Here is a 23,832-nt window from a genome sequence, read left to right as displayed (position 1 = left end):
GTCGTGCTAGCACAACATTCATTTTTGAATGTCCAATGTCCAATGTCGTGTCAGCACGACTTTCACTTTTGAATGTCCAATGTCCAATGTCGTGCCAGCACAACATTCGATTTTGAATGTCCAATGTCCAATGTCGTGCCAGCACAACATTCTATTTTGAATGTACAATGTCCAATGTCGTGCCAGCACGACTTTCACTTTTGAATGTCCAATGTCCAATGCCGTGCCAGCACAACATTCGATTTTGAATGTCCAATGTCCAATGTCGTGCCAGCACAACATTCGATTTTGAATGTCCAATGTCCAATGTCGTGCCAGCACAACATTCGATTTTGAATGTCCAATGTCCAATGTCGTGCCAGCACAACATTCGATTTTGAATATCCAATGTCCAATGTCGTGCCAGCACAACATTCGATTTTGAATGTCCAATGTACAATGTCGTGCCAGCACAACATTCGATTTTGAATATTCGATTTTGAATATCCAATGTACAATGTCGTGCCAGCACAACATTCGATTTTGAATGTCCAATGTTCAATGTCGTGCCAGCACAACATTCGATTTTGAATGTCCAATGTCCAATGTCGTGCCAGCACAACATTCGATTTTGAATGTCCAATGTCCAATGTCGTGCCAGCACAACATTCGATTTTGAATGTCCAATGTCCAATGTCGTATGTTTAGCTAACTTCACACAGCTTAATTTGACTGGCTTTATCTAAGTAAACAAGTCATAGACTCGTTGACTCGAATGTGGTTGTGTATTGGCAAGCTTAAGATCCTGGAAACACCAAACAATTATACTAGTAATGCAGTAATGGATTTGACAAAGGTACAATGTAACTATTAGTTTTCAGAATCCAAACATGAGCTACGACTCATGCTGTCCATCGCAAATCTAGTAATTTGATTGGGTAAGCGATATGACAAACAAATATTCTAGTTTAAACAATGTATGTTTGTGTTTACTAATGAGCGCAGCTTAGTACTTGATTAAATCTGAGGTACAAACAAACCTACGTTGACTTTTCAGCTGTACGCAAACAGTGCAAAAGTACGTTACCTTTTGAACTATTTTATTTTTGTAAATATATAAGGCCTTCAGGCACTGTTGATTTCTTTTTATAATTTGCACAAGCCTCGGTTTGCATGTTGTGTGGTGCACAAACATAATCACAGGGCAGCGTTCACATATGGTGCAATTATTTTTCATATACATGTAGTACCGAACACACAAACGTTTAACACTAAGTCGATTAAGTTTCCTTTTAAGCGATTTCTTTTTCTGTCGTTTTGTTTTCTTTACGGGAAGGAAGGACCATGATCCCAATATTCAAGGCTATTTCTATGGAAGCAAGGGCCATGACTCCTATATTCGAGGCTATTTCTATGGAAGCAAGGGCCATGATTCCTATATTCGAGGCTATTTCTATGGAAGCAAGGGCCATGACTCCTATATTCGAGGCTATTTCTATGGAAGCAAGGGCCATGACTCCTATATTCGAGGCTATTTCTATGGAAGCAAGGGCCATGACTCCTATATTCGAGGCTATTTCTATGGAAGCAAGGGCCATGACTCCTATATTCAAGGCTATTTCTATGGAAGCAAGGGCCATGACTCCTATATTCGAGGCTATTTCTATGGAAGCAAGGGCCATGACTCCTATATTCAAGGCTATTTCTATGGAAGCAAGGGCCATGACTCCTATATTCGAGGCTATTTCTATGGAAGCAAGGGCCATGATTCCTATATTCAAGGCTATTTCTATGGAAGCAAGGGCCATGACTCCTATATTCGAGGCTATTTCTATGGAAGCAAGGGCCATGACTCCTATATTCGAGGCTATTTCTATGGAAGCAAGGGCCATGACTCCTATATTCAAGGCTATTTCTATGGAAGCAAGGGCCATGACTCCTATATTCGAGGCTATTTCTATGGAAGCAAGGGCCATGACTCCTATATTCGAGGCTATTTCTATGGAAGCAAGGGCCATGATTCCTATATTCAAGGCTATTTCTATGGAAGCAAGGGCCATGACTCCTATATTCGAGGCTATTTCTATGGAAGCAAGGGCCATGACTCCTATATTCGAGGCTATTTCTATGGAAGCAAGGGCCATGACTCCTATATTCAAGGCTATTTCTATGGAAGCAAGGGCCATGACTCCTATATTCGAGGCTATTTCTATGGAAGCAAGGACCATGACTCCTATATTCGAGGCTATTTCTATGGAAGCAAGGGCCATGATTCCTATATTCGAGAGGCTATTTCTATGGAAGCAAGGACCATGACTCCTACATTCGAGGCTATTTCTATGGAAGCAAGGGCCATGATTCCTATATTCGAACCATTTCTATGGAAGCAAGGGTCATCAATCCAATATTCAAGGACGTTTCTTTGATAGCAAGGGTCATGTTTCCTATATTCGATGCCATTTCTATGGTAGCAAGGGCCATGTTCCCTATATTCGAACCATTTTTATGGTACGTGACCGTTTATATGGAAGCAAAGGCCACCATTCCAATATTCGAAGCCGTTTCTGTGATAGCAAAGGTCGTGATTCCAATATACGTGGCCGTTTCTGTGATAGCAAAGGTCGTGACTCCAATATTCGTGGGCGTTTCTGTGGAAGCAAAGGCCACCATTCCAATATGCGAGACCGTTTCTATGGGAGCAATAGTCATGACTCCAATTTTCGAGGCCTGCTTCCTATATTCAAGGTCATTTCTATGGAAGCTAGAGCCATGTTTCCAATATTTGAGGCCGTTTCTTTGGAAGCAAGGGCCATCATTCCAATATTCGTGGCCGTTTCTATGGAAGCAAGGGCCATCATTCCAATATTCGTGGCCGTTTCTATAGAAGCAAGGGCCATCATTCCAATATTCGTGGCCGTTTCTATGGAAGCAAGGGCCATCATTCCAATATTCGTGGCCGTTTCTATGGAAGCAAGGGCCATCATTCCAATATTCGTGGCCGTTTCTTTGGAAGCAAGGGCCATCATTCCAATATTCGTGGCCGTTTCTATGGAAGCAAGGGCCATCATTCCAATATTCGTGGCCGTTTCTATGGATGCAAGGGCCATTTTTCCAATATTCGAGGCCGTTTTTATGGAAGCAAGGGCCATCATTCCAATATTCGTGGCCGTTTCTATTGATGCAAGGGCCATCATTCCAATATCCGTGGCCGTTTCCATGGAAAAAAGGGCCATCATTCCAATATTCGAGAACATGTCTATGGCAGCAAGGGCCATGCTTCCTATATTCGGGGCCATTTCTTTGGAAGCAAGGGATATGTTTCCAATATTCGAGGCAATTTCCATGGCAGCAAAGGCCATGCTTCTAATATTCGAGGCCATTTCCATGGCAGCAAGGGCCATGATTCCAATATTCGAGGCCATTTCTATGGCAGCAATGGCCATGCTTCCAATATTCGAGGCCATTTCTTTGGAAGCAAGAGCCATGCTTCCTTTATTCGAAGCCATTTATGTGGAAACAATGGCCATTTTTCGTATATCCTAGGCCATGTCTGTGGAAGCATATATTCGAGGTCGTTTCTGTAGAAGCAACGGCCATGTTTCCTAATTGAGGCCGTTTCTATGGAAGCATGTGCCATGTTTCCTATATATGGGGAAGAGCCATAATTCCTTTATTCTACGCCAATGGTCATGATTCCAATGTTTGAGGCCATTTTTATGGCAGCAAGGGCCATGATTCCAATATTCGAGAACATTTCTACGGAAGCAAGGGTCATGCTTCCAATATTCGAGGCCATTCTATTCGATTTGACAGTGGACCGGGTATGGCGTCAAAAGTATAAAAAAAAATCGTTATTCTCTTCAAAGATATCCATGGCTATGGGGTTAATTTATATATTAAAAAGAGCGGACAGCTTTGTTTAACTGGGCTATTGATAGTTTAATATCCGTTTACATCAACAGATGCCGCATTTAGTATGAACAACGGACATAGCCTTTATCAATCCTTCGTTAATAAGGTTAAATAGCCATTAGTTTTGTTATTAACCGTAATTGTGTAAGGCAACGTGTCTCAACGTACAACATATACCTTACGTAGACGGACGTTCACTTCATAAGTCGACGTAATGAACGCCGAGCATGGTGTCCCATCATTCTTAACATTGTGTTGTTTGTCGACTACCGTGTGATTTTAATTGGACTGAATTTGAACAAAGAGAGATCTATTTTGTGACTTTATATCTTACACCATGCATTTTGAATAAATAGAATATTATGTAATTTACAATTATAATTTCGAACTTGGTAGCCGAGTAACTTTCTTAGAATCTGTTTTCATATGATACAATACAATAGGGTTATTACTTCTGCGTTGATCCGGGAGGTTGTTTTTTCGACTCGAGTGGATTTTTGATGATTCATGACGTCATTTTAACATCGCGCAACGGTACTTGTTATAACGTGACGTCTGGCCCCCTTTTCTCGAAACTTCTTAAGCTTTACAGGCTTAAGTCGCTTATTTCAATTAGCCAAAATACATACTAATAATAAATTTTGCTAAATGAAAAATGGTTTCTTCTAATTAGCATACAGATTTTTCTTATATAATTTCAAAAAACTCTTAAAGAAGTAAATATAACGCATATTATAGAACAACAAAAATAGTGAGTTTAGCTTAATCCTGTTATAAAGGACTTAAGAAGTTTCGAGAAATTGTGGCCAGTAGAGTGGAATACGGCCGTTAAAAGGCCTATTTAACTTAAGTGGAATACGGACAAGCGTTTTTTGCGAGATGTATTGCGTGTGGATTTATGATGGGTATATATCGAAAAAAATATCGAACTTGAAAATATACACATATTTTTGTTTGTTTTCTATATCATGTCGATGCACTTTTATTGCCGAGTGAAAAAAAAACGTTTGATATAAAATGGATAGGAACTCTTTAACATATATAGCAGCCGACAAATCATTTTGATTACATTGACAGACCATAACTTACGCGATCTTTCGGATTATCGGTGTTCGAACTACGAGATAGTATCTCCATAAACCATTGAAACCATGCTTCAATGGGATTAGAACATATAATATAAATACAAAATACATTTTAAAGTATTGGGGGATGTGATACTCTGTTTAACTAATTGTTATTTTTGCTAGACTTCTGCACTTGAATGGTTTGGGAACTTCATAATTTGAATGAACGTCGGAATTATGGAATAGCATCACGTATCTATTAAAGACACATGTTTATCCAGGCACACGTGTATACCATATATTAACGTTTCAGTTTGTTTTATTTATTAATAGAGTTTTACATATATACACGATTAAAGGTGTGAATGAAATGGTAATACAACAAACGCTTAATTGGCAAATGACGTTGATAGAAACAGAAATATGATATAGACACATACATATGAGCCTACAGTACTATGGGTCACAAATGATAAAGGAAGTGCATGTGTATATGAAGTGAACAAAGCTAAAAGTAAAAATAAACACGAAGAAAATTTGAATTATCGAAGGGTGCAGACAAGAGTCCTATTCCACGAACTAAGCATACAATTGCCAACATATTGGACAATGAAAATGCGATTGTTTGTTAAGGGTACAGAGACAAACTAGAATAACCATGAACACACGTAGTTGTAGCTTTAAAAAATACTCTCCAAGACTAATATAAGACCCGCCAGCCATGATTGATTCCTTCATTTCTTGATAAGGTAACAGTCACAGGTTTCATAAAAAGCATGTGACTCACGTTATTTCTCAAAAGGGACAGGTTAAATGTTTATAAAGTGATCTTGATTGGGTTAATGTAGGTACTAAAGATATGTGATTTACTCGGGTGTCATTCGCGAACAAGCACCGATATGGTCATTAATGTAGCTTTAATACGCATTAAATGGCAATCCTTGATAAAACACTTCCTCTTCAAATGAAAACTATTTGTTTAGCATAAACATTCAATTTTATGTATTTTTCTTAACAGTTTTGTTTAAATACAACGTCAAATATTTGCACAATTAATGTATTTGTGACATTAGTGATCAGAACGTGACAAGAGAGAGACAAAGGAAATTTATTGTCTTTGTAAAGTTCATACACAAACGAACTAATGATACTCTAATATTGCCTCTGATTTATGTTTGAACTAGATGATGACATTTTATATTGGAACATGCTTTCGAAACGTGTATTTAATAAAAACATTGAGAGGATTTTTGTTTTAACTTTATAATAATTTTATCATTAAGTTTATTATTTATTTGTCTTGTATTTCATCAATATCGACCCCCCCTCCCTCGTTCGTTCCCCCCCCCCCTCTCTCTCTCCCCCTCCCCTCTCTCTCTCTAACTGATGTCGGAAAAATCCTGGCCCAATTTGTTTGCATCCCTTTTAAATATGTACTTAAATACTACAACCCAACTGAATACTTATCAATAACACATTTCTATCAACTTTTCTTAAACTATGTTGACGTGAAGAAACCGTTTGAATGTCCGTGAAGAGATAACACTGTTATAAAATATGTTTAAAACGAAATGTTAGTCAGACGGCTATATCGAAAATCAATAAAATTATTTGCTTCTTTTTATTGTGACTGGTCGCCGGTAAGACGTATTGGTTAGTTCCCTTTGTCAAATCGCTACCTTTTCACGTACATAGTATGGTTTAAATATGAGAGCTACAGGATACATGTGAATAGCGCTTAGACAACTCGGGTATGCCATTCTTAAATGCGTAAGTATAGCTGCTTCCCTTGTTAACAGCGAAATACTAATTTCCACATTTCTCCTATAGTGTCGCTTAGTTTAATCACTTAATATAACGTTTAAAGTTAAACACATGTTGACCTTCATTCGAATTATGATAAAAATAAAGATTCACATGTAAACCTATTCAGCCGCGTCTGTGGTGTCTTGCATCAAATTTCGTCTTGTATATTATTGGAAAGTGTTGTCTCAATATGTCCAAACAAGCTTGAAAGTACGTACACATATATAAACGTTACTTCTCATGTTGCATCGTATTAAGTCCCCGTTCAAGTAAGGCCATAACATGTATGTGTCTCTATTTACAGTAGTCATATCAATACGCAGTGATTGCGTAAGCTATGCTGGATGAACGTTACACGCGAGTTCTTGCAGTGTGGTCATTGCCGTTTTGGCCGAATGCCCTTTGCACGATAGCCCCGTACTTTCACCTCGGTCTTTTCCGTCATCGTCAAGGGGAATGAACGGACGTTTTTCTCAGAATACTAAATAATTTTCACCAGAGTGGTTCATGTTTCTCCAATTCCTTGGGCTAAGGCGAATATCTAACTCTAATAGAAATGGCCGTAACATATAATGATAATAAGGAATTACCAGAAAACAACAACAACAAAGATGGCTGCCCTATGATTATCTAAACTATTATTATACAGTTAGCAACAACAACGCAATTCTATATTTGGTATAATGGTACCATTTTAATAACAACATAGTATTTGTAATTTTACATTTTGTGCACAGCGAGCATCAGTGTCTGTCCATTTGTATTTTAGACAGGCACGTCATAAGTCTGTGCATTTACATCTAAACTATAAAAGAGATATCCTTCCGTCCCCGACCCAACGCTTCAAGCTTCATCAATAAGTTATTGTTATAGATTGTTTCCGTTCGAGTTCAACTGCATAATCGTTGTGAAAATTATTGCTGGGAATACAAAACGATACGTTAAAATGCAACCCATAAGAAAAGTTTATCAATTTTCAAGATTTATAAAAGTTTTGTGGTTAATACAAAGCTAAGCATTAAAGCGGGGACATTTTATCATTTCCTTGGCGCTCTGGAGACTGGCGCATTGGTCCCAGTAAGGCTGGACCTGTTACCCGGAAGTTTCTTGGCGCAGGCATCAAGCACCTCGCGCACCGCCGCCTTCTGGCCCGCCGCTTGAATAGACAAACACATAACATGAAGATACTAAATACTCACTTATGATGGGGTACACAGTTAAGTATAGCATACATTTTAACAAAAAGTACCTGACTTTTATGATTTCTTTTCACAAATACCACACTTTCAAAAACGGACTCTTAGACCATAACTTATTTGATTCTTTCTCGGACCCTTAAACAAACATATAGTACCATTCATGAGGCGGGCGAAGCTGGTGGACCAGAGACGCTCCCTGCCAGCAAAAAGGTCGCATGCGTCCTTCAAGCCGACTCGGTTTGTGGTCACCTGGAAACCCTCTTCCGTCAGTGCACCTGTAACACGAATCGTCCGTACGGTCAAATGTCTTGATGTCTTTGGCAAATGACTTACACGATTCAGAAAGCAGCATTTGTCACGTGTTGACTACATTCCAACTGGAACTATACATGCTCAAGTCTAATAATACAATAACAACCTACAACAACAGCTACTACAACAACAACGGCAAGAATTAGACAATAAAAGATATTGACTGATTTTGATTAACTGAAAACTTCTTAAAGAACATGTACCGTTATTGTTTAACTTGACAAAATCAGTAAGAACGTTTTCTGAGTCAAACTCATCAATTCACAGATGAATAACGTGCAGGAATCTAACAACTAAGGCAAGCATATTACTCACGGATGAGTGGTTCGAGCGGCTCTTCCGAGTACAGGGTCTTGTCTCATCTCTTCACGTACGGTCCGTACCGAAACTGGAGGTGCTTAACCATCGCGAACACAGGCTGGAAATAACAACATACTTGAAAACATACTACATGTATATTATAGAATGTGAAGCATTATTTTTTATCATTTTAGTTGGAATAATGCAGAGAAATTTCGCAAATTATAAGTATAAAAATGAACATTGTATACTTAAGTATGGAAATATTTGGCCTGGTCAATGATGATTGTCACTAGCGGACCCAGGGGGGTGGGGGCGCCCCCACACACTTTAACACCGTAGTTCAATATAGGAGAAAAAGGGGGAGTACCCCCCCCGTTAACACATTAGACCAAACTAATTTTGTTTCTGAGGAAAGGGCGCAATCAAAACGGTTACGGCCCTAAGTTATGCCCCCTCTAACATTATAAAATACATTCATAAAATTAATGTTCTATCGAGTGCTACATAATTTTAATCACTCGTAATGATTCTTAAACTGAATAAACTATAAAACACCTAAAAACATACCTTCTTTTATATTCCGAATAAAGTCTGTACTTGTATACCAGTCGTCTACAACAAACGGATTGATCTGCAGGACTTACCAACGCTATTTATATGGTCCGTGCCGCCAATATCGTTAATTGTACTGAAATCTAACCCAAATGCAAATATCGATATTAGTATAATAGCCTTGTGTAATAAATACACCCATACTGAAAAAAAACCCAGAATGAAAGCTTTTAAGTATAGATTTTTAGACGAATTTAACCGATTCTCTCTTGAGAAGAGTTATTTTAACAATTTTGAAATTAACTTCAGACAGATCAGTATAAATTAGAATCAGCGTTTTTGATTGAAGTTATCATATAGTTAATTATCATAGTTTGAAAGGCACTTATGTATTTAAATAAAATTCAGATGAAGTATTGATGGAAAATAGAAACTGAAGACTACGTGTCTGACAATGTGGTTTTAGGAACAGGTACATGGTGAGGTTTGCCCCTATCATGGGGACATATAGTTCTAGTACGCCATGTGTTTATTTCGTAAGAAGTTTTCACAAGTCCTCACATTGTGTCGGAAAAAAAACATTGACGCGCTTGAAAGTCGCAGCACAGTTGCATAGCAGCTAGCCACCTACACCTACAGCAAAAGGACAGCATAGAACCTAGCTTCTATTGCTGTATTTGCTGAACGCGAGTAGCTACTGTTGCTTCTGTCGGCTGGTTATTATTGCCACTGCTGCTGAGTCGGTTAGCTTTCGTTGCTGCTATTGCTGCTAACTACTGTTGCTGAAGGCGGCTAATTCTGTTGCCGCTACTGCTGCTGTTGTTGCTGCCTCGGTTTGTGTAGTCTATGGCAGCCGTGGTTGTAACGTCTCGGTTAGTGTTGTATAAGGCATGCCGTGGTTGTAACGTCTCGGTTTGTGTAGTCTAAGGCATGCCGTGGTTGTAACGTCTCGGTTAGTGTTGTATAAGGCATGCCCGGGTTGTAACGTCTCGGTTAGTGTTGTATAAGGCATGCCCGAGTTGTAACGTCTCGGTTAGTGTTGTATAAGGCATGCCCGAGTTGTAACGTCTCGGTTTGTGTTGTATAAGGCATACCGTGGTTGTAACGTCTCGGTTAGTGTTGTATAAGGCATACCGTGGTTGTAACGTCTCGGTTAGTGTTGTATAAGGCATGCCCGAGTTGTAACGTCTCGGTTTGTGTTGTATAAGGCATGCCCGAGTTGTAACGTCTCGGTTTGTGTTGTATAAGGCATGCCCGGGTTGTAACGTCTCGGTTAGTGTTGTATAAGGCATGCCCGAGTTGTAACGTCTCGGTTTGTGTTGTATAAGGCATGCCGTGGTTGTAACGTATCGGTTATTGTTGTATAAGACATACCCGGGTTGTAACGTCTCGGTTAGTATTGTCTAAGGTATGCCGTTGTTGTTATGTCTCGGTTAGTGTTGTATAAGGCATGCCGTGGTTGTAACGTCTCGGTTTGTGTTGTATAAGGTATGCCGTGGTTGTAACGTATCGGTTAGTGTTGTCTAAGGCATGCCGTGGTTGTTATGTCTCGGTTAGTGTTGTATAAGGCATGCCGTGGTTGTAACGTCTCGGTTTGTGTTGTATAAGGCATGCCGTGGTTGTAACGTATCGGTTAGTGTTGTCTAAGGCATGCCGTGGTTGTAACGTCTCGGTTAGTATTGTCTAAGGTATGCCGTTGTTGTTATGTCTCGGTTAGTGTAGTCTATGGCAGCCGTGGTTGTAATGTCTCGCTTAGTTTAGTCTATGGCAGCCGTGGTTGTAATGTCTCGGTTAGTGTAGTCTAAGGTATGTCGTGGTTGTACTTGCTTTGTTAGTGTTTTCTAAGGCACGCCATGGTTGTAACGTATCAGTTTATGTTGTCTAAGGTATGCCTCGGTTGTTCTTGCTTGGTTAGTGTTTTCTAAGGCATGCCGTGGTTGTAATGTCTAGGTTTGTTTTGTGAGCTGTTGACTGCGCGACCAGAATGGGTCGTTTCATCGGCCATGACGTTTTATTTTATAATGGTTATATTAATTACTGTCTAGGTAAATACTGATCCATTTATGACGAAGTATACGACGTGTTTCGTGCGATTGTGCCCCAAAGTGCATGCAGTACATAGGTTTTCGGATACTCATCTGCTGGATTACGGTAATACTGTAGCTTTATGCAATTTTCTTTTGTTTTGGCGTGGAAACCAGAAAAAAAACACGATACCATTTTAAATGAAACATCACAATTCACAAAAAATGCGACATTTGTAAAGCTGCATTAACAAAACCGTATTAGTTTTTTCGATATTGTTTTCAACGACATAACTTCAGAAAGAAAAGATGACACAAGAGGAAATTTGATGACGCCAAAACGAAAATGCGACGTTACACCAATTAGAATGACGCCACAAAAAAGAAGACAGCGTAAGACCAATGTCACAACGCCAGGGCTGTATTCAATAAATATTGAATCAATGACTAGGAATAAGGTTTACGTTATAGCAAATACAAAAAAATAACGTTACATTTAATGCTACTATGTCAAAACGAAAAGAAGGTCAAACGCCAATCTTTACAAAAAGACGACTTTACGCCAAATGCCACAGCGCAGAAAGAAAAGACGACGTAACGTTAAATACCACAAACACACCAAATGCCACATAGTAGACCGTGTTTGCAGATTTTTAGACAACCCCCAAATTATACTAAAGGGAAGGCAATCATCCATTTTAAATTAGTCAGTTTCTTTTATTTCTCTCCCCTGCATATCACAAACTATAATTGGGGAACTAATATTATTAAAACCAGCCGCGTTCCGCGGTCAATCCGATCATAATTTTCCTGTCAGATTTGGTTTGATCTCAAGGGCCCAAGGCTGGCCAGCACTTGTGGCAGGGGGACGGGTTTAAGTGTGCGGCCAGGTCCGGCAGATGGACACTCGCGATGACACAAAATTTGCCGAAATCTGGCTGACCCCGAGTGACCCATTAACCCTGGAAACACGACCATAACAGGTCCTCACAGGGATCAGAGGTAATCAATGTTGAGAAATTGACCGATGAGGGAATACTGTTAAATTTGGCGTGCGGAAAATTACCCCATCAAAACTAAGGTTAGTCCGGGTCAACCGTAACCGACCAAATTAGGGCATTATTGAAATATTTGTGTTTAGTTTTCTTTGACCATGACAGGCATAACATTTAAATGCCAGCCTTAATGTCATTGTGTAAAGCAAATGAACTTATATCTTTTTAGAAATTTGAAATAACCGTCGCCCCCTCGAGCAGTAAATAGAATAATTAAAAATGAAGACCCATGAAAACGAAGAAAAGATTCCAAATTTCCGTGAGAAGAGTATTGTACTATAATAAATGTTTCGCCACGTGGTTTTATTTGTTTTACACTTCATCAATATTCAAAGCTCTCATTATAATGTTCTAATAAGGGTATTAAGAAAACTATGATTCTTGCAAAAATAAGGGCTCATGATTATCGGTCTTGCCGATACTAAGCACCAAATACGGGTTTGCGTCAGTTGTAAGTCAAAGCAAATATTTCTCATAAATATTCATAGTTCTTATACAATGAATATTAACTTAAAAGTAATGGTAAAATACATGTGCGGATAATTTCCTAATCATTCAAACGCGAACACCTCACATGGTGTCATATTGATGTTGTTGAGGAACAGAGCCAATCGCACAAATTACTGGCAAAATGTCACATTGTGGAATAGATAGAGGAAGAAACTGTATGTTCAAGGCTCTTAAATCAAATTGTATTTTGATATATTTTCATCAGAAGCGATTTCATTTTCTCGCCTAATCTCCTCAGGACGAGGGTTGGATTATGTGAGCTTACTGGGAATCCATTCAGTCAGTAATGAGCGAGAATACAAAACCCTCCCGGGGTGAGCAGCGCCTACTGCGAACAAGTACTTTTGCTACTTTTGCTAGCGTTTCGCTTCGAGTTTGCTGCTAATATTCAAAATGCCAAAAACAAAGAAAATAACCGGTGTATGTTTGATTTTGTGTCCGATCTTTCTCATGTGCATAAAAAACGTTCTGCGGTAGAAGTAGTAACAAGCTTAGATTACGTTACGTAAGCTTATTTTTGAGTTGAATCTTAATATTTTAATTAGGCTGTAAAATTAATAAGCAAATAGACTGAATGAAAACAGTGACGCATAAAATAAGCTATATTGAATATGTTCAGAATCTTGAGGCATTCTAATTTCAACGTAATTTTTATGATTCTCGAGCCATAGAATACTGAAGTATGTGTATGAAATACTAAACAGTCCTTTCAACGGATAATAATGCGACTTTACAGCTATTATTCTACTTACTATGTTACAGCATATACAAGTTTTTTTAATTTTATTTCCGTTTATTTGCGTTACTGTAAATGACGTTAGAAATTCAATTTTAATAAAAATATTTGTATTTTTCAGAAGAGAAAGACAAGAGCAAAGTTTGTATGGTCATTAAATGATGGTAATATAAAATCAGTGTACCGTTTTGTGTACTTAAGAACAAAATTTAAGTACATGTACAATGGTAGGTTCAATGATGCTGTTAAACAATTAATGAATAAGCCTTAAAAGCTTTTAACAATCTCATATCTAGCAGAGACAAACTTCATGTTTAGACTAAATTGCCATTATTGGACACTTAAACTGTACCTTTTATTGCACATAAAAAGCATGGGTTTTTTTTTTAAGTTTGTAAATAAAATTACAAATTTTGTAAATATGTTTTGGTGTACGTCAGTAGACCTTGAATGCAGCAAAGATATGAATTTCTCTCTTTATTTAAGCATATCTGTATATAATAACAATGTTAGAGAAAACTTCTTTGTGAACGTAAATATAAAACAGATTTGGGCAAAAGCTGTTTAAGACTACTTGATTGATAAAATGTTAGTAATATTTGGTTTCATCAAAACAATAGGTAAAAAAGAATTCCCATGCTACAGCAAAGACTCTATGATCAGTATGTTCAAACATGATTTGAAAGTTGTTAATTCACAGTCAAATAAAATATTACGTAAAGTTTGGAAAGGAATTTAAATTTGAAAAACATATTGTAATAATTGAGAAAAAATATCATCGAACTGCTTGTCAAGATTTAGATTGAGTGCACATTTATTAGTAATAGAAACCGGAAGTTACAACAACATTATAATATGTAAAATATGTAATAACAATACGGTTGAAAAAAAGAGTATCATCTTAACTACGTATAGTATAACCGGACGCGATCTTTAATTTGTACCCATTATGTTAAACTAAAAACTGAAAACAACAACAAAAACAACAACATGATAATATATTTTCTAACGTGCATATATTGCAATATTTGTTCAACGCAAATTCTTGCTCTCGATGCTAGAAACACAGTAGTTTGTGTAGCATCACGGGCAGCACGTGTTTTCGTTGATAGAATTTTCTGTATTTGTTCAGCTACGCTCACTCCGCCCATTCTTTATCATAAAGTATTTACTTCATGCCATTTAACTATTGCATACTTTCGCTTATGTTCTGTTATTTCTAATAAGTAGTGAATTTATTTGTTTATTGTATGACTTTTAATTCAGTGTGAAATCAAATCGTAAGCTTAAGCATTTAATTCCGAAGCGATCTTAGCGAAATTATAATGCCAAACAAATAATTTTGTTTCAGGCAATGTACATCTACTTAATAGCTTTTTTTTTAAAAATCATTCTGAATCAGACGACCGGAAGTAATATAGTTATAAAAATAAAATAAAATAATAATAGTTATATGGTAAGAACAAATAACGAGGCGAATTGAGACTCTGAGCGGAAAAAAATATAATTTGATATTATTATTAGAATTATTTCTGTTTTACACTTAGTAAAACCGTTTCGATTATTCTGAAATACTTCAAATAGCGTAAAAAATGAGTAAAATACGTTTTTTTAAGAAATCGAATATGATTTACATTTGCTTGTTTCTTTCTCCGTAAACAGCCATTTATATGTTAATTCCAGCAGAAGAAATCGCTCAATTGCTGTTCTCAACCGCTGTCAGCGAAAATGCCAAAATAATTTCCATTCCAAGACGGATCGACCCAATCAAGCGGAAATCTCCGGGAATTTATACAAGGAAGAGTGGTATTTCTCTGGGTCTTTAGACTAATTTCTATGAATACATATCAGTTAATTGATCGCTATCCTCAAACTGTATTTCTTAAAACAATGCATCGTTTTCTGGTCGCCTTTTTATTACAACGGGTTATGTTATTTCGTTCTAGAGCCACTCTCATCGCAAGTAATCCAAATTGTTGGCGAAAAGGAGAAATAAAACTCGAGGTTTTCACAAGAAAGCTAGTCCGGCGCGTAAGTACCCCCGCTTAGCCCAAATCCACACGTATCGAAAGTAATACAATTATGAAGTATTTTACACTAAATTAAATTTCTTTATAATTCTCGGCTTTTTGCGGCATTTAGTCTTGATTCTGTCAGCTTTTAGGGGTTTTACTTTCTCGTATAATGTGAATAAGGAAGGGTTTTGTGAGGGTTTTGGTGGTATTTGTCGATCAGAAGGACACATTAGATAGGTGTTTGCTTGGATCTGTTTTACGTCTTCCAGTGAATGGATGGGCAGTAACATTTGATTAACCGGTTGTGTTATTGAAAAATATTGCAATTGACACATTTGGATATCTGATAGTCATTTCACTTATTAATATCCGTCTGAGGTTGTGAGACGGTGACATCAAGGGGGCATCGGCGATAACATTTCAAATTATCATTACCTGTGCACGAATTAGAAAAAAAACGGCCAGGCATATTTGATAAAATTGATTTGCGAGTTGTGTTATTGAAAATGATTGCCTTGGCACATTCAAATGTCTGATTGTTATAGTTCTTATCTAAAAACTTGTGGTTGTTAACGTGGACAACGTGAATAATTAAAGTACATATATAGCTTATTGTTTATTTTGAGTTCTTTTGTGAACTTTAAAATTCAAATCTAGCGCTGCCGAATGGCTGGAATCATCTTTGTATACGGACAAGGCAGGCCGCTCTCAAATGAAAAGTTGACCTCCACTGAAATATTTACACGTAAGAAACTAAAGCACTATGAATAAATGCAGGCGCCATGTTTTGTCATCTAAACATGTATATAATAATTTAAATATTGTTTTCTTCTGTTGGTTAGGTTGAACTATTTATTAAGCATGGATAGGTTGTCATTGGAAGACGTTTTGGATTAAGTTTTACTTTTGCGAATTTAAGATTGTGTTGTTTTCTGTTGATTTTTTTTTTTCATTTAAAAATATTGTTCAATCTAAGAAGAACCACAAAAACCCGCGTACTTCTTTCAGCAACGTTACAGAATTATAACGCTTACGTCAAAAAATAATCAGAAACGACCAAACTATTGGCGTTTCAACCAACAAATGCGGCACGTAAAACGCCCGTCAAAATGGAATTTTAAAGTCGAATATTTTGAAAAATACTGCCATCCTATTGGTTTAAAACGATATCAACCATTATGTAAGCATATAAAAAATATGTGTAAATTACAAGTGTCAACGTGGGTGTGTCAAACGCTTAACTTAGTACATTTACTCTAAAGCATACACACACATTTAAAAGCATTGCCAATATCACCCTGTACGCAACTAACATTTCACAAAAAAAAATATGTTTGCAAGAAATATAACATACAATCACCTACACGTGTAGATAACGCAAACAGCACGTCATAGGGTCTTCATAACGGTTGTGCATAATCCGTGTTTCATAAATATCGCAAACTTGATTACTGTGGTGGAGCCGAGAAGCTTACCAAACTAATGGTATAAAGCTTGTTTTAATTCCAATCGCGAGCAACCTCTTTGAAATTCATCCATCTAAAATTCAAAATGCCCTGCATTAAATATTTACAGCCTATGTTTAACAGAAGTTATTACCAGCGCTGTATTAATGGAGCCTTAGTCTGGAATTAGTCCTCATCCTAAGAAGGGATTTTAATCATCTTTCTTCGTTATTTCTGTATAGTTTTTGTTTGGTATAATAAACACCAAAATAATACGTAAAAGTCAGGATTTACACCAATATTCATCCCCTCTTCATTCTTGAAAATACCGAACTGGTGTAATGAAGAACACATATTATAAAATAAGTATAGTCACATGCACAAATAATTTCGCTTATAGCCGGGAAAGTTTATGTATTTCATAACGATCAAACTTTTTGACAAGAAAAGGTTGACCATATAAATAGCTTTAAAGGCATAAAACATAAGGTGGGTATAGTAAGCGGAAACGAACAGTGGATCTGAAATTAGTTCAGGTAAGCGAAAACGAGGTAGGTCGAGTAAGCACAAGGAAAATCAGATAAGCGGAAACAAAGACATTACAAGGAAGGTCGAGTTAGCGAAAACGAAAAGTAGGACGGACTGGTAAGCGAAAACAAAGAGAAATCTCAAGGTAGGTCGGGTAAGCGGAAACAAGGGTAAATCTCAAGGTAGGTCGGGTAAGCGGTAACAAAGGGTAAATCTCAAGGTAAATCGGGTAAGCGGAAACAAAGAATAAATCCCAAGGAAGATCGGGTAAGCGCAAACAAAGGGTAAGTCTCAAGGAAGATCGGGTAAGCGGAAACAAAGGGTAAATCTCAAGGAAGATCGGGTAAGCGGAAACAAAGGTTAAATCTCAAGGAAGATCGGGTAAGCGGAAACAAAGGATAAGTCTCAAGGAAGATCGGGTAAGCGGAAACAAAGGTTAAATCTCAAGGTATATGGGATAAGCGGAAACGAGGAGTAGATCACAAGGAAGGTCGGGTACTCGTAAGCAAAAGTAAATCACAAGGTAGGTAGGGTAAGCGAAAACGGGTAAGCAAAAACGAAGAGAAAATCTCCAGATAGATCGGGTAAGCGAAAGCGAAGGGCAAACTACAAGGTATATCGGGTAAGCGAAAGCGAAGGGCAAATCTCCAGGAATATCGGGTAAGCAGAAACGTAGGGTTAATCTAAAGGTAGATCGGGTAAGGGAAAACAAGAAGTTTTTTTTTCAATATTTCGAATCTACCTGAAGAAACATTTGAAAAAATTGTTGTTTTACCTATATATTCATTGTTGACAATCATAAAATGCATTTTTTTATATCTGTTCGATTTGATCAAAATCAAAAAGAAAGTTGTGAAGAAAGATGGTTCCGGACGGGAGAGATGGAGGGGAGAGGTAAGGGTTGGTTCCGAAGGGAGAGGCTTCAACTGAGAGGGAGTGAGTTGGCTCCGGAGGGGAGAGAAGGAGGGGAGAGGTAAGGGTTGGTTCCGAAGGGAGAGTGTTGGCTACGGAGGGGGGAGGGGGAACGGACAGGGAGGGAGTTTGTTCCGGAGGAGAGAGTAAACTAGACCACAATAGGAAGGAGGGATGCGGAGGATTTGAGTGGATAGGGAGTTGGTTCAAGAGGGGGGGGGGGAGTTGGACTACAAAGGGAGGAAAGGGTGGGAGAGGAAGGGAATAAATGGTTTTAGAGGCAAGGTGAATCGAGTCGGGCCTCCAACATTTACAAATCACGAATTTCGCAATTGAAGTTGTGAAACTGTGAACGATCAAACGGGTGGTCGCATACCTCAGCACATATTTCATAAAACGTTATCCTATATGTCTCCTGCATTTCATACATTTGGAAGTTTGAGTATCTACTGAAATACTGTTCCGTTTGTCTGTTAGTTACTTGGCCGTACGTCCAATCCACAGCGGTACTTTGTTTCTGGATATTTTGATTGGCAGCTGCACAGGTATAACAAAACCACTGAAATACCAAATCATTGCGTTGAAAAGCATTTATTTCGGCGCACGTCGACTAAGTATGATTTAGTTCTCACATGCAGGGATGTGTATGATCTAACAAATGAAATCTCTGTTTGAATGTTGAACTCTAATGTTATGTACCCAGTTGCCTTGGTAACGCCTCTATTGATTGGTCGTTGTTGTATTGGGGTAAAAGAAGTGATGTGCGTTAACGGTCCTTCTGAACATATATTTCCGCTGGTCATATCTACTAAAATACAGAAGCTTAATTCATGGTAGGTTGCAATGTTAGCTTAACAATGTTTTAGTGTTACTAAATGCACATTGTGTTGGAACTTTGGTTAAATAATAGAATTCATAATATTATTATGTATCCAGTTGAAGGCAGACATGAAACCAACACATAAATTGAAATGTCTGCGATCAGGCGAGGGTGATATATTATTACGCAGTTAAAAATATATTGAATGTATTTATTTACACACTTGAATTCGTGGCCACTATCAAAAAATATAAATGTCTCAACAACGTGGATTAGTAAGTATTTCATTTCAAGTATTACTCACATTGCACTTTAGCAACGACTTCAAGATTCGCTTAAGTCAATTAATGTTCAGTAGTAAGTATTGGTATGTGCGTGGCTGCCTTGCGGCGTAATGTTGGCAGCCTGGCGGCGTAATGTAAGCGGCCTAACGGACTAAAGGTGTGACGTGAGTGGCCTTTCGGCCTGGCGGCCTCACATTGTATTGCAAATACTGAAGAAGCAACGTTCCCATTTTAAACTAATGCATATTAATTTCCATCGAATTACATATCTAAATATATGCCTTGATCACATGATATACGCCCGGTAGCTATGTAATCAATGAACACGCAAAATGTATTTTGTGCATTCTTAATGTTTAAAAGGGCAAACAAACAACATTCTCCCAAGCACTTTGTTCACACTGACGAAAAACCATACAAGATAAATACTGTAAAAATGTGAAAATAAAATTTTGAAAAAAAAAAATCTGAAAGTTTGCAAGTGTTGAACATGTGTTTACGAATTGAATGGTATAAAATAGCATACTTGTGTGGTAGACTTGAAAGAATTACCGACCGTGTCAGCGGCTCTATCCGTTTAGCAATAACAATTAATCAAACCAGATCAACAATGATCCCAAAAAGATCTTCTTTCTTAAGCATTACATTCGCCAGTCAAATTCTTCAATCATTTGTTTCAATTATGTATATTTCAGTTTAAGAAATCCAGGGATCCATCATTATCCCAGACAAAATTCCAGTAAGGCTGAGAAAGATTGATGTAAAGTCCGAGTTAATGCCCGGTCCCTTCATGAATATATTGACCGGCGAAATCCCCGACTTCCACTATATTGCCATTATACGAGCAATACGTTCTATCCCTTAATCCCAAGCATAATGAAGTGGTACGGCTGGAAAAGGCATTCAATGTTGCATTATTACACCAGGAAATAGGGTTGAACTGTGTCGAGAAAATGGAAGCCGATTTGTGGAAGGCTTGTCTCACAACAATACAATACAATTATTAGAAAAATATTCCATAAGAATAAAAAGCAGAATAATCAAGAAGATGCTTTTAAAAAAGTATGGGTAAATTAATATTAACCATTAAATGTTTCTAAAATTCCATATAAGCGAAGTACATAATACAAAAAAGTAATAGTTCAGTTGGTAATGCTAATTCATATCATTGTAGATGCTGTGTAAGTTATTTTAAACTGTGTTTATACTTGTGAGTACCTTTCCACTGCAGCAAAGGATATAGAATTGAAAGTATTCGTCTTTCTGTCCTTTCTTTCTATTAATAACCGTTTAATAGATATCTAATCGGAAATATATCGTGTATATTGGCGTTTGTATGACTCATGTGTGTCTCAAGACCATAGTTATCTGCCCTTCGTAGTCCCAAGACCATAGTTATCTGCCCTCCGTTGACCGGATGTTAATACAGAAGAAAGAGTGCTTGTGTTCAAGTATAAAAAAAAATATTAAAAAAGAATGAAAGAGGACAAACGAATGCTCCATGTGCATAGAACTTAAAATAATTGAACATAATTTGACACTTTATTGCAAAAAAAAATAGTTTCCAGTGTAACTATTGGAGAAATCATTGCCTGTGGAACTCTGTAAATTGGTTGTTTGTAGCCTTATTCCGTTTTGACCTCAGGGTCATGTAAATCTACTCGGTTTTGTTAGACGCCGCATTGGTCAACGTTATGTTTTCTTGTGACTACATTTTGTATCTTATATTGCAAGATAAGCAGGGTTTATTGTTTTAAAGCCTACACCAAAAGTAAAATGATACACATAATGGTGTGCATACAAACTGTCTCTGTGGCGCAATTGGTTAGCGCGTTCGGCTGTTAACCGAAAGGTTGGTGGTTCGAGCCCACCCAGGGACGTTGCGTTTTGCTGAAATGTCCCATGCAATGTTAACTGTTTTGTTATCATGGAACATTGTTTTAGCTCTTCAATTTTGTTTTCGTTAGTGCAAGATCACATATTGAATGTAAAATATTAAAATGTATTTCCCGAGCTGTTTCATTTCGATTGAGGCTTTTCTCCATGTGAAACGCAATGAACATGCATGTTGTAAATACCGCAGGGTTTAACATTTTCTGCGTCTGCGGTCAAATGGCGGTCATAGCCGAAAAGGATTTTCTTCGTGGAATGAGCGTAGTTATGTAATTCTAGTTACAGTGATAGTTTTATTTTAAGTTTTCTTCATACTTGTTAGTTCCCGTGTGCTGCGGTCCAGGATATACTCTCGACATTGTTTGTTCTTCTTAGTATTAATGTGCGTTTAATTGATATATTTTCGGCAAGCTAAAGGTGCGCGGTGTATTTTGTCGTTAAATAGTATGACTTTTGTGTGAAGAGATTTTACCGGGTTGCGCTGATCTTGGACATGTGAGTCAGGCATCTAGTCAAAACGTCTTGGTTCAGACATTCATATCACACGTTGAAGCTTGTAGGAAACACGAGATACCTTACTGTTCGCTGAACGTGAAGGAAAATATTGAACTTTCAAAGTTATGTGGATTTTGCGTACGTGCATTTCTAAAATTCCCTACATAATGAACTTGAACATGATCAGGTTTCATATGAAATACGTAGCAAACGTTAGTTAATAAAGTGTTATCAAAAATATGGATTCCTGCTCATTTAAATGGTTCGCGGTCATATTTTCCAAATGCATGCATGAAACAAAAACTATTAAAGAGTTTTGTTCCGCAGCTGTGTATGTCACCAGATGAACTTTCAACAGTATCAAAAATACGTCATTGTTCGAAGCAGTAACCTTTATATCTCAACTATGTATCTATATGTGTCTGTGCAACGCTGTTGATTGATAATTAACGTAACAATTAAAAGTATACCGCCCAACGTGGGGCTCGAACCCACGACCCCGAGATTAAGAGTCTCGTGCTCTACCGACTGAGCTAGCCGGGCTATATTATGCCATATTATGACACACTAAAGGTGTGCAGAGCGACGCGTTGAACTCAATGCGAATCCAACCTGTTTGAACCTTTGCCTACACCAAAAGTAAAACCATTCACATAATGGTGTGCATACAAACTGTCTCTGTGGCGCAATTGGTTAGCGCGTTCGGCTGTTAACCGCAAGGTTGGTGGTTCGAGCCCACCCAGGGACGTTGCGTTTTGCTGAAATGTCCCATGCAATGTTAACTGTTTTGTTATCATGGAACATTGTTTTAGCTCTTCAATTTTGTGTTCGTTAGTGCAAGATCACATATTGAATGTAAAATATTAAAATGTATTTCCCGAGCTGTTTCATTTCGATTGAGGCTTTTCTCCATGTGAAACGCAATGAACATGCATGTTGTAAATACCGCAGGGTTTAACATTTTCTGCGTCTGCGGTCAAATGGCGGTCATAGCCGAAAAGGATTTTCTTCGTGGAATGAGCGTAGTTATGTAATTCTAGTTACAGTGATAGTTTTATTTTAAGTTTTCTTCATACTTGTTAGTTCCCGTGTGCTGCGGTCCAGATATACTCTCGGCATTGTTTGTTCTTCTTAGTATTGATGTGCGTTAAATTGATATACTTTCGGCAAGCTAAAAGTGCGCGGTGTATTTTGTCGTTAAAAAGTATGACATTTGTGTGAAGAGATTTTACCGGGTTGCGCTGAATTTGGACATGTGATTCCAGGCATCTAGTCAAAACGTCTTGGTTCAGACATTCATATCACACGTTGAAGCTTGTAAGAAACACGAGATACCTTTCCGTTCGCTTAACGTGAAGGAAAATATTGAACTTTCAAAGTTTATGTGGATTTTGAGTACGTGCATTTCTAGAATTCCCTACATAATGAACTTGAACATGATCAGGTTTCATATGAAATACGTAGCAAACGTTAGTTAATAAAGTGTTATCAAAAATATGGATTCCTGCTCTTTAAAGTGGTTCGCGGTCATATTTTCCAAATGCATGCATGAAACAAAAACTATTAAAGATTTTTGTTCCGCAGCTGTGTATGTCACCAGATGAACTTTCAACAGTATCTAAAATACGTCATTGTTCGAAGCAGTAACCTTTATATCTCAACTATGTATCTATATGTGTCTGTGCAACGCTGTTGATTGATAATTAACGTAACAATTAAAAGTATTACGCCCAACGTGGGGCTCGAACCCACGACCCCGAGATTAAGAGTCTCGTGCTCTACCGACTGAGCTAGCCGGGCTATATTATGCCATATTATGCCACACTAAAGGTTTGCAGAACGACGCGTTGAACTCAATGCGAATCCAACCTGTTTGAACATTTGCCTACACCAAAAGTAAAACGATACACATAATGGTGTGCATACAAACTGTCTCTGTGGCGCAATTGGTTAGCGCGTTCGGCTGTTAACCGAAAGGTTGGTGG

General features: G+C 37.8%; 1 protein-coding gene, 1 long non-coding RNA gene and 5 other non-coding genes across 7 annotated transcripts in view; 3 read left to right on the top strand and 4 right to left on the bottom strand.

Annotated features, from left to right (window-relative positions):
* Positions 1 to 2,684: 2,684 nt before the first annotated feature.
* LOC128215819 (uncharacterized PE family protein PE23-like) lies at positions 2,685 to 3,464 on the bottom strand. The gene has a single exon (XM_052922432.1). The coding sequence runs from the start codon at positions 3,462 to 3,464 to the stop codon at positions 2,685 to 2,687; it is 780 nt and encodes a 259-aa protein (XP_052778392.1).
* Positions 3,465 to 7,437: 3,973 nt separating this feature from the next.
* Positions 7,438 to 9,245, bottom strand: LOC128225177 (uncharacterized). The gene is made up of 4 exons (XR_008259617.1): positions 9,146 to 9,245; positions 8,591 to 8,693; positions 8,119 to 8,238; positions 7,438 to 7,920 (listed from the first exon to the last, which is right to left on the bottom strand). It is a non-coding gene; the product is annotated as an uncharacterized LOC128225177 (long non-coding RNA).
* A 12,020-nt stretch (positions 9,246 to 21,265) lies between these two features.
* Trnan-guu (transfer RNA asparagine (anticodon GUU)) lies at positions 21,266 to 21,339 on the top strand. Its single transcript has one exon. It is a non-coding gene; the product is annotated as a tRNA-Asn (tRNA).
* A 978-nt stretch (positions 21,340 to 22,317) lies between these two features.
* On the bottom strand, positions 22,318 to 22,390 carry Trnak-cuu (transfer RNA lysine (anticodon CUU)). The gene has a single exon. It is a non-coding gene; the product is annotated as a tRNA-Lys (tRNA).
* A 131-nt stretch (positions 22,391 to 22,521) lies between these two features.
* Trnan-guu (transfer RNA asparagine (anticodon GUU)) lies at positions 22,522 to 22,595 on the top strand. The gene has a single exon. It is a non-coding gene; the product is annotated as a tRNA-Asn (tRNA).
* A 979-nt stretch (positions 22,596 to 23,574) lies between these two features.
* Positions 23,575 to 23,647, bottom strand: Trnak-cuu (transfer RNA lysine (anticodon CUU)). Its single transcript has one exon. It is a non-coding gene; the product is annotated as a tRNA-Lys (tRNA).
* Positions 23,648 to 23,778: 131 nt separating this feature from the next.
* Trnan-guu (transfer RNA asparagine (anticodon GUU)) overlaps positions 23,779 to 23,832 on the top strand; it is a 74-nt gene continuing 20 nt past the window's right edge. The window contains exon 1 of the tRNA in view: positions 23,779 to 23,832. This exon is cut by the window's right edge and continues 20 nt beyond it. This is a non-coding gene — a tRNA (tRNA-Asn).

The sequence above is a fragment of the Mya arenaria genome, chromosome 2 (assembly GCF_026914265.1).
Source record: "Mya arenaria isolate MELC-2E11 chromosome 2, ASM2691426v1".
NCBI lineage: Eukaryota > Metazoa > Mollusca > Bivalvia > Myida > Myidae > Mya > Mya arenaria.
The sequence above is the reverse complement of the archived record's forward strand: the minus strand, read 5'-3'. Positions and strand labels throughout refer to the sequence as shown.